Below are 12,218 nucleotides of genomic sequence, written 5' to 3' on the forward strand. Positions count from 1 at the left end.
GCATCTCGTACGGGTACATGTCCTCGTAGGACTTTTGGAATTCGGAGTTCATGGTAGCGATCATGATGCAATGTACCTTCGTTGCATCTCGCTCATGAGTTTCAAAGGCGGTGATTTCGGCTGGAGTAGCGATTTCGGTGTTGATTTTCTCGAGCTTCTCATCAAGGACATACTCCTTGTCCTCATAGCGAGCAATGGTGCGAATGTATCTTATCCATTCGCTAAAGTTCGTTCCATCGAAGGTGACCTTTTGGCAAAGGCTCATCAACGTGAAAGAACTAGCAGCAGCGTTATTTGCGTTCGACATCTATAATTAGAAAATGACAAAGATAGATTAGAATATGAATCCCTAATTATCACCCAATAAGAAAAATTAGGGCTAGGATCCAACAATGACATTTACATATTAGAAAAGGGATGCCGTAATCTAACATGCAAATACATTGAAGGTAAGTGAATGACGATTCACTAATTCTCCATCACAAAAACCTAAACTATTAGTCCTAAGTGTTTTTGAGAATTCCTAGGTTCGGATGAGATTCATTGAAACTATTCAATGGCATGTTTAAATCTCGATATGCCCCTCTTGTTTGTGACTGAGATACCGAGGATCACAAAGCGGGTGTGAATAACCATGCAAATTCACATGGTGCCTTCATTGTAACGATCACCTATTCGATGTGCCGATAAACCACACACGCTCCATCGAACTATGATATACAATGAATCACCCTTTGCCACCTTCGCTTAGAACCAATTAGTGTGCCGGTAAACCACACACGCTCCACTAACTTCTCAGCAAGGTGCAAAGTGTAATTTCATGGGATTGCATCAATTCACTTTTCCTAAAGTAACTAAGATTGAGAATTTTAAAATATGTGTAGTTACTTTATATTTCTTATTATACTTTTAATGAGAGGATGAGGTTGCCCTATCCTACCCGTTCGGCTAACGACCCTCCACCAATCAAGCAAGCGGTGGGTGTGAGTGTACACCCATTAAGCGCCATTTTATAGGCCGCAACCTTATACCCACCTTATAGATTGGCTTCGTGAATGAGGCCTATTAACGGTAAGACTAGCATTTAGTTATACATATATATATTATACTAGTAATATCATATTAGTATAGGGTTGTATTTTAAACCTTTTAAAATCTAGGGTTTTGAAATTTAAGTTGTCTAAATTAAAACTTTTAATCATAAATATAAATTTCAAAACTTGAGGGCAAGTTTTAAACATTTAAAACATGGAGGATCAAATAACAAATAATTCCAATTAACAATTAATGTCCTAATTATCTATATTTGATTTATTCAAGATTTCTTTTAAGATAATTACCAAAATAATCAAAACAATTAATTAATTATCATATAATGAAATTAAATATTTAATTAGTTGATAATTACCTTTAACTAGATCAAGATAACAGTTATATTTATCAGAAAAACGAATTAATATTGATCTAATTAGTTTATGGAAAGTTTAGATAAGATAAATACAAAGAAATCCCGAATCTGGCCATTCCTGACGCCTGGAGTCGCCGAGTGCACAAAAGGACTCGCCGAGTCCACTTTGAGACTCGCCGAGTCCATGACTCAGAAACCTAAAAATTGAATTTTGCAGGTTTGTTTCAGTTAATCAAGCAACAATTTACAGAAAACCAAGCTAGACTCTGATACCACTGATGGGTTTTAGCCATAAGAACTTTCCTATGTGCGCATGCAAAACCCTAATGCTCGGATCTAGGCTTTCTAATAAACATGCTTTGAATCCAAGACTTCTAATTACTAATTAGTCTAAATAACAATATTGAAACAGATCTAGAATCATACCTTTGAATTCCTTGTTGACCTTGTTGTCTTGGAGCTTCTAGAGTCACAAATGTCACTCCTCTGATGGCTTACAAACACCAATAGCAAGGAGGATGATTTAGGAGAGAGGAGAGGGGAGGAATTCGACCAAAGGTTCCTTACTTTAGGTTAGGTCACGAATTCCCTATCCCATGGGGTCTATTTATACTTGTAGACTCCTTAAGGATTACAGATAAGTCCCTATCAGATAATCTTCTCTTAAGGCTATCCAAATCCATTCCTAGATAACTCCAATGGACGATTTTAGCTATCCTAAAGCCTCTAGAATCCGTCCATAGCATATCCAAATGGATTTTCAGTCTAAAGTTTAACTATCAAACAATTGACAGTTTATACCCCTTTATTTAATTAATCTCTTTAAGTCACCAAATTAATTCTAATTAATTCTATGACTTATATTAATCAAATAACAATATATTATTCATTATATTATTCTCATAATATATTAATAATATTTACTCTCTCTTATTAAATCATCCTATCAAGTTGCTATGGTGAAGGCAACCCAAAAGGACCATGCACAACCGGATATAGTTACAGCCTTAGACACTATTCCAACATATACAAGGATACATATCTAATAGATCACTACAGCATAGCAACATCCTATATACTAGGATACAGATCTAACAGATCACTACAACATAGAAAAATCCTATATACCAGGATACAGATTTAACAGATCACTACAACATAGGAACATACATTAAACCAAGATATCAATCCAATGGGTCAGCCTTGGTGCCTTCGATCTGTAAGTACAGTAAGGAAAACTCACCCCTCAGTCTGAAAACAATTTGAATGAATCTCTGCTCCGGCAGCCGGCTCTACAGGTTGCCTATTCAACATATATAGACCAAGGTTTAACTATAGGTCGAAATACCCAAATACCCTTAAGTCAAACTTGGCCAACCCTGGTCAAAGTCAAATTCAACGGTCAAGGTCCCAAAAGTCAATATCCTTTCCCAATGGAGTACGCCATGTGTACCAAGAGAGTACGCCCAACATACTCTGATGTTGACCAAAAAGCAGGGCGTTGATCGTGACCACACAACGTACCTCCATGTATGTCCAACATACATTGCCCAGTCCTAAAACTTCATTAAGAGCTTATTCCATTAAGCCCTTCCATCCAAAACTCAGATCCAAGCCCAAAATGATGTCCTAAGTCGTAAAGTTTCTAACTTTATGACTTTGCATGGCTATTAAGTGCTTAATGTCCAAAACTCTATGTTCTTAACCCAATAAGACCATCTAACACATGCATGGGTTACATACAACACTCAAGTCATATTTTTATGGTTCATAATAGCTCCATAATGGATAAAGTTTCCAACTTTATCCATTAGAATGGTGCCAACAAAGAAGATCTAGTCTTTAAGTCTCAAAGGGACCTAAAAAGTACATTTTTTCAACTAAATCCATTAAGTCAAAGTCTCTAGCCTTTAGATCTGAATCAAAATGATGTTTAGATGGATAAAGTTTCCAACTTTATCCATAACAAGGTCACAAACTTTCAAGATCTAAACTTTATGCATTTAAAGTGACCAAAAGCTCATAACACTCAAAACTAGCTAGATGTAACAATTTCATCATCAAGATTCAAAGTTTATACCTCTAGAAAAAAGATCAAGGTAAACAAAGTCTGGATCTACAAGCTCCAATAAAACCAACACTTCTTCAATGAGTTTCTTCTTCTCCAAGGTGCACCAAGAACACTCCAAAGCACTTAAAAGTAACTTATTTGTGCTCACAAGGCTCAATATAGGGTTAGGGTTTCAAGAAAGGGTGTTAGAGAGGTGGAGGTTGAGAATGGAATGAGTTTGAGGGGAGTTAAGGAGCTTAAATAGGGCTTAAACCATGAAAACAGGGTTTGGGCACTGATCGCGTATACCCGACGTACTTAATTTACACCCAACATACCAAGGATGCCCTAGTACGCCCAACGTACACGTTGAGTACGCTCAACATACGCGACTTAGCCCAAAACCGCCTAACTTCAAACGGTCATAACTTCTTCGCTCCAACTCCATTTTCAACGTTCTTTATATCCACGGAAAGATGTTGAAGATATCTACAATATTATCTAAATATCTTGGACTAAAAAAATTCTCGAACAAAAATCCATATTTCATGCAAGGACCCGACCTATGACTTTTCCCTTTCTACCCTTCATCTCAGAACACAATTCAAAGGTAAAATCTCTTAGCTGTCATTACCTCCTTCCACAAGGACTAAACTTTACCTCCTTAAGGCCCGAAACCTTACACAATTCCGATCCATGGCTCAGAAATGATAGGAAACAGGATGTTACACTATTTGTGTTTCTCACGTCAAGATAGTGGATCATATTTGTACAGGGTGTGTTGATTTGAGATCTATTTGGTTTCGGATTGCTTTTTGGTGGGATTTAGAGGTCTCGGCAATTTTTTCCTTGTCTTCTCTTACTTCTTGGTCGGATAAGGTTCCTCTTTTTCGGAAATGAACTTCCCTAACGAGCGTTCTGGACCAACTTTCGTTCACTGACTAATCCCCAACTGCAAACATGAGGCTTTGCCTTATGTCCATGAGTCAGTGCAGATGAACCTCCGTAGTCACAGGGGTTGAATAATGTTATCAATAAGTTAGTTCTAAAATGAAGGACTTGATGTAGTGGTTGTTTCCGCTTTTTGGATCATTTGGAGTTACAGAAATGCTACAATTTTTGGGATGGTTGTTCCAAAGAAATCAACTCTTTTTGATGAAGTTGTTACTACTTTATTTTTTATTGATTTCCAATATGTGTAACAAGAATACTACTTTGAAATAGGTTCTGGTTATAGAACCCAGTCTCTATTTGCACTGTGTTTTAATGTTTTTCTTCTAGCTTCTTGTTAGTTTCTTAATAATTTAGGTCATTCCAAAAAAATGGATGTTTTCGAGCATTAATTGGCTACGTATCATGAGGTGCAAGTGCAACTGTAATGACTAGCTTTGGCATAGGTAGAATGAGGTTCAACTTCACGATTGTTTTTAACTTGCGTTTTCTTAAAATTTATTTTCTTGAGGAAATAAAAAAGTTAAGCTCAGGTGGTATAGAAAAACACAAAAAGTAGAGAAATGTCTCTTGTTACCAAAAGCTCAACAAATGGTGGATCATGTGAAGGTCTATCACAAAATGTATATATGTGTGGCTGAAGCTTTATCTTGTCAAATATATCATGTTTTTTTTTTCAACTGGCACAGAATTAGCATTTTGCAGATAGGGTTTGTCAATATATATTAGGGTTGTGTGGCGTCTTTTTTGCCTTTAAACTTCTTCATTGGTTGATATATAACGCATACAAAACACCGAAAACACACACAGATATACATATATAACTTACGCATATATTCATGTTTCTTGAACTCATCTGAATGCATTAACCAGCTGCAACCAAAGAGTGTGTGCACACCCCCTTTAAGTCCAATTTACTTTCTGGTTCTAAAAAGTGGAGTTTACTCGACGATACTTTGTATTTTTTTTTTCTTTGTTCACATCGATTGATATATATAGATGACTCCGATTTTCTTAAACTCGACGTCTAATGATCATTACAATGAGCACCAATTCTTTAGCCCTAGTGATCAGCACATTGAGCACCAGTTCTTGAGCCCTAATTCTCAAGCTTCTTCTTCTTCGAACTCTCTCACTTGCCATCTTTTCTTCAACCCTAATGATCAAGATGGTGTTTTTGATAGAGAATCACATCCATCACAACTTGAGGTAATAGAAATGGGGTTGATTTTTCATGAATTATAAATGGGTTTTTCTTAGATTTTTATGCAATTCACAAATCAAGAATCTTCTTCATTCCAAGTTTCTTGAACAGTTAATTCTTGACTTGAAAAGGGGTTTTCTTGGCTTTTTGTGCAATTTCCAAAACAAGAATCTTTTCTGTTCAAGGTTTTCTGATCTGTTTCTTGATGCTATGTAGGGTGATAACTTTGGATCACAAGCATACGATAATCTTCATGTAGAGAATCGAGATGAGGGAGACAAGAACATTGGTGGGCTTAAATTTTCGTTATGGAAGAGGGAAACTTATGATCATATGAATGACGAAAATCAAGTGAAGTGGATGTCTTCGAAGATGCGAGTAATGCTTAAGATGAAGAAGTCCGATCCAGTGAAGCTAAACACCTTACTGAAGCTTGAAGATCATCAAGACCATAAAGAAGTACTAGCATCGTCTCCATTAATGGAAGAAAATGCTAACTCAAACTCTTCCAATAGTAATTCGTCAAACAACAATTTCACTATCCCAGTTAGGGTTTGCTCTGACTGCAACACCACCAAGACTCCTCTATGGCGTAGCGGACCTCGAGGTCCTAAGGTATGCTCAAGTTCTTACAGCACAATTAAAAATCGATGAGAAGTTATGATTTTATACTTTATCACCTTTTCTCTTTGTTTAAACTTAGTAACGTGATTTTTCATGTTCTTTCTTTTGCAGTCACTCTGCAATGCATGTGGAATCCGGCAACGGAAAGCCAGGAAAGCATTGGCCGCGGCGGCCGCTGCAGCGGCAGAAACTGGAAAAGTTGTTTTTGATGATAAACCAACCTCATTGAAAGCTACAAAAGTTCTGCATAAAGATCATAAGAAACCAAACAACGGTTACATTACAAAGTACAAGAAACGACAATACTCGCAGGAAATAAGCACAAACCCATCGCCATCTTCGTCTACTCCAACACGAAAGAACTGTGTTGAAGAATTCTTAGTAAGCTTAAACAAAAACTTAACATTTCATCGAGTGTTTCCACAAGATGAGAAGGAAGCTGCAATTCTTTTGATGGCACTTTCTTGTGGCTACGTTCATGAATAGATTGAGTTTCTTCTTCTTCTTCTTCTTTTTTTTTTTTAAATTCATCGGGAGTAATTTTGTTTAATTTATGTTTTTCCAAGTGAGCTATAGCTATTCAGAATCTTAATATGTATTTTTCAATTAGCTAAAATAGGGTTAATCATAGTTGTGTGATAAGATCTTTGAGAGATTTAATAATAATTCCAACAGATGGAATAGTAAAAAATTAGTGTGTGTAAACCATCTATTCCGTAAGAATATGATAATCAAATTGCTGATGGATCAAGTTATTTAATTGTTTTAATATATTTACATATTTAGTTACAGTGATGGTTTAAACTTTAAATCACATCCGAAATAATTAAACTACAATATATCTTATTGACGCATTTTTTTACACTACACAATATCAACCCAAAATTGCTGATGGATCAAGTTATTTAATTGTTTTAATATATTTACATATTTAGTTACAGTGACGGTTTAAATCACGTCCAAAATAATGAAACTTCAATATATCTTATTGACACATTTTTTTACACTATATAGATGACAATATCAACCTTAATTAATTAGGGTGTTCGCGGTGCACTATTATGTGGTTTATTTAGAGTCAAAACCACACCACATTTTTTGGATTTTTTTAAAAAACGCATCATGAAAGTTCTAAATTGTATTATAAAATATGGCTTGGTGCGAACGATTTTTTTGTTCAGATTAATATTTGTATATAATTGTTCACTTTAAGATTTTTATAGTTTATTGATAATATTATACACCATCTATCCACATACCTGGTCAAAAAACTTTAAATATGTTACATGTTAACAACCAAATCAAATACCTAAAATATAGGGAGGATTCCAAGGTTATGTGATTTTTATAATTTCAACAATGCAACATTAAATATATCAGAATCCTCGTCAAACTTGGAGGAACATAGCAAAATGAATCCAAAAATTAAATGAACAAAGCAAAATGACATGATTAAAACCAATCTTGAAACCTATGTTTATCAAGAAACACATGTTTATCTATGAACATGTGCTAATGCTCATATATAAACATATGTAAAATCCAAAATACTTGTCAAAAATACTAAACACTACATATCAATTTATATTAATATATTAACATATGTTCAAGAATGAATATAAATTATAATGGACACATCAATGACATGAGATTTGCTTCGTGAATGTAAAATGATATTCATATGAACAAACTATATGTAAAGAAAAGTAAATAACTTACTTTGAAGAAACCAACATATGCTTGTTTATCATATTATATCTCCCTTACTTTTAGATATTGCAAAAACAATCGTGAAATTGGTCAGTACGTTGGGCGTACACCCTGGTACGCTGCGCATACTGGGTCAACTTCCCGATTTTGGTCAAGGCCAGCGTACGTGCCAGGTACGTCGCGCGTACGCGTGCAGAGTGGTGAACATAGGGTTTGGGCCTTAGAAGTTTGGGCCTGGATGGTTGGTCCTCATGGCCCACTGTGGAGTAGAGTTGTTGAGCCTAAAACTGAGGTTTTCGGTATTGGGCCTTTTGGGGCCATAATGGGCCATTTGAAATTATTATGTTGGACTAAGGATATAATTGGGCTATCGATAAGGCCCATTTGAGAAGTTAGGTCCAATTCATAGAATTGGGCCATTGGTGGGCCAGTTGTGGGTTTAGGAAGACTATTTAGATTTAGGGCCTTTCATGTCATGGTGTTGGGCCTTAGGCATTGGCCCAATTAGATAAGGGGTAAAATGGTCATTTTACCCTAGGAAGGATTATTAGTTTTTGATTAAGTGTTATTGTGGTAATGATAGCTTGGGAGTCATCGGAGCTACCGCTAGAGATTTATTATCGTGAGATTCTGCATTCAGCTTTACGAGGTGAGTTACCTTCCAATAGGAGTGGGTCGAAGGCACCAATTTCGACCCACTAGTATTTGATTATAGTTGAGATGATTGTCTCTGTGATAATTGTATCGTATTCCACTATTTGTTATGCTTTATGTGCTAGTATGTTATGTTATTATGCGATAGTGGTAGGAAAGGTAGGATAGACCCTGTTACCGGTCGAAAGGACCGAAGGGGTAGGCCAGCACCCAAATATGCTAGGCAGTATGTGATTTATGTTTATTCGTTGGGATACTATGTGGTAGTGGTAGGGGTGAAATAGTCCTCGGTTACCGGTTGAAAGAGACCGGAGGTGTAGGCCAGCACCCAAATATGCTAGGCAGTTACCGGTTGAAAGAGACCGAAGGGTTAGGCCAACACCCATATATGCTAGGTAATATGTTATTGTATGGTATGTGGTATGATGATCGAACTCACTAAGCTTTGTGCTTATGGTTTTCAGTTTTGGTTTCAGGTACCTCTTCTTTGAAGGGAAAGAAGTCAGCATGATTGCAGCGCATCACACCATTATTCCGCACATGAGATTCTTGGGAGATATACTCTGATGATGTTTTATTGACAATTGGTTTTGTTATGAGATGACACAATGAATGTTTTTAACACTAATGGTTTCTTTAATACTTATTTAAAAATGAAATTTTTGGTCTTAATTTTTGGGATGTTACAAACATTGATCTGCTAAACTATATGTATTTCTCTTTCTTCTTATCTCTAGTAATAAACCAAAGAAAACTATCGGGTCTCTCTCTTTCTCATGTTTAATCTCTACAAAATGTTCATATATGAACATATATTCATCCATAAATTTATGAAAGGAAAGTGGTGTTTTATACTTTATAGGGACAATGACTTAATAGGGCAAGAAAGTATAAGAAATGCTTAAAAATTATCATTAAGGTTTTATAAATACCGTTGTATTATTGTCTTTGTATATATATTACCATCCAACTAGCCTATTTGTTAAATCAAACCTTATATAACCGGTTGTAGCAGGTAAAGGGTAAAATATACCCGATTACACAAAACTCGAGGTAAACTGAATTACATGGATTTTAGGAACTATTACGGGTATTTTTCTATTTTTATTTCATATAAGATTGAAAGGCGTGTGAAGGTTAGGGTAACATCGATAAGGGTTTCTGTTTGATCATACATCACCAATGGTAGCAAGATCGTTCGAGCGAAAGGTCTTAGACGAAATCCATTTGATTTTGAAACTATCAACAGTCTAATAGCAAGTCTTTTGGCGATGGATGGATCGAGTAACATTCTTTGGAAATTCTTGTTCGAAGGTTTGAAGATTTGGGCTTCTTTATGTGATTGTTTTAAGCCTAGGGATTGATCTTTGTGGGGGTTCCATTATTGAACCAAAAATGACACCCAGTTTGTGAAATATCAACACGCCGCATGGTAATAAAGCTCTAAATCAAGTTGATTGCATCCGGGTGGGACTCAACTTGCTAGATACTTTTCATTCGGTTCTAAGTTGCTTCTTTGATGAGTTGGTTATCTCTAAGCCTCCGTGAAGGTCCCAACTGGCATCTCCCACGACCTTTGGTTCACCCAAATCAGCTAGTCAACCCCCGTAAAAGAAAAACCAGGTAAAAATTACAGAACCAACAATCTTGATTTTCTTCGTGTTTTTCAAGATTATATTTTTAATTTTCTTTTCTCCTATCGTTAGGTTTATAGATGTAGTTTTGACAATCCTAAAAGGAACCATGTTTCGGCTATGTGGAATGAAGGTCATTTGTGATATATGTGGTGGGTATGAAGACTAGTTTTCTAAAGATTTGGCATAGTAAAGCCGCCAACCCTATTTATGAACTTGGAAAAAGAATTTAAGGGTATTTACTAGCAAGAAGAGTAGATCCCATTTTTTTAGGAAACTATTCTATCACACCCCCAAACCGGAACGTCGGAAACGTTCAGGGGGCAGATGACGTCATGTATAGCATCACAACGATTGAATAATAGTAATCCAAGAAACAACAATTGTATTAATATTATAATTTTTACATTGTTTCCGAATCATAAACAACTGACTCCATAGGTAAATAACAAGTAAAGATTCGAAGCTACTATGCTCCGTCTTCTTGAACCCTGAGCGTGTACCTGTCTACTAGTGTCCTGAGAATACAAGTAGGTTTTGAAAGAGTATCAGCATTAAGCTGGTGAGTTCATAAGTGTTTTGTTTTTGAAAACTGTTATGTGTTCTTCCGAAAAGTGCGTTGTGTTTCTCCAGAAACCTTATATTTTCTTATGAAATAAATGTTAAGTAAAAAAAATGATTCTTACTAGTTCCTCATGCGAGTACTTAGTGTATGCAAATCATATACAATCCAGATCGGACAAACAATCGATTATGTGATTCTGCCTCAATCCCACAACCAAACAAGAAACAGGAGATGAGGCGGAGTCACACACCCCACTACAAGTCAGATATCCAAGTATATAACCCTAAAGTATTCACTAGATACTTACAAGTTTAATTGTATTGGTCCTTTGATATCTGTTGATATTGTTCCTTAAGAAAATCCAATATTTTCTTATGGAAAGCTTGATTAAACCCATTCCTTCTATAACTACTTAGTTCATACTAATTATGTATAAACCAATATCGAATAGACAGTTAATTGTGTGGATCTGCCCTAAACCCACAACCAAACAAGGAACAGGGAATGAGACGGAAACCACACATTCCACAGCCTATCGGATATTCTTCATACGTAACTCGGCTATATAAACTAAGGATTTATAGAATTAATAATGAATATATGTTAGTTGAATAATAAACCAATTGTTTGTAAAGTACTTATGTTTATCCCGGAAAATCCTATATTTTCCCTAAGTGTGAGTTATTGAATTATCTGTTCCAAACCGAAGAGTACAAGTGTCTACCATACTTATGTTGTTTAAGCATTGTTCTGTTTGAAAATCCTAGCCACCACCAGTAATGTATAGTAGTTTTATTACATAAATAAAACTAGTTGAAAATGTATTATTTAGTATACTGAAAGTGTTGTTAATACCCTTATGTGATCACTTAGTACATACGAGTTATAGAAATCTAGATCGAACACACAGTCGATTGGGTGATTCTGCCCTAAACCTACAACCAAACAAGGAACAGGGAATGAGGCGGAAGTCACACATCCCACTGCATGTCGGAGGTTAATTTCGTATTACCCTGGTGTATATACTAAGTAATCCCCTAGTTATTAACCCTGATGACATATTGTTAAGTACATTATTACGTGAACGAGTCATTGTTTACCCAGTGAGTTCTTATAACCATAATATGGACGATAAACATTACGACGTACTTCGGACGTCGTGAGCTGAATGACGTTTGTAACCCTAGGTTGACTGTAGTTAATAGTCGGGGTGCAGGATTGTCACTCCCGTATAGATCTATACACAAACTCACGCTCTCCCTCCAGGAGACTCTGGTTACAAGGGGTAGACTTCCTCAGAAGACGTGTCTCACATTGTAGTTCTCTCAACAAATCCACGAATAATACTATGAAATCTCCTTTTTGTTATTAACATAAATCCTTATTAAATAGTACCTTTTATTTCATAATTCATAAGT

At 35.8% G+C, this 12,218-nt stretch overlaps 1 protein-coding gene across 1 annotated transcript; it reads left to right on the forward strand.

Annotated features, from left to right (window-relative positions):
- Positions 1 to 5,117: 5,117 nt before the first annotated feature.
- LOC145062598 (GATA transcription factor 21-like) lies at positions 5,118 to 6,980 on the forward strand. Its single transcript, XM_079010178.1, has 3 exons — positions 5,118 to 5,618; positions 5,830 to 6,228; positions 6,349 to 6,980. Exons 1-3 carry the CDS (start codon positions 5,409 to 5,411, stop codon positions 6,721 to 6,723), a joined length of 984 nt encoding a protein of 327 aa, XP_078866304.1. The 5' UTR covers positions 5,118 to 5,408; the 3' UTR covers positions 6,724 to 6,980.
- The last annotated feature ends 5,238 nt before the right edge of the window (positions 6,981 to 12,218 follow it).

This window comes from Lactuca serriola, chromosome 7, assembly GCF_051521515.1.
Source record: "Lactuca serriola cultivar US96UC23 chromosome 7, Lser_US96UC23_V15, whole genome shotgun sequence".
Classification (NCBI taxonomy): Eukaryota; Viridiplantae; Streptophyta; class Magnoliopsida; order Asterales; family Asteraceae; genus Lactuca; species Lactuca serriola.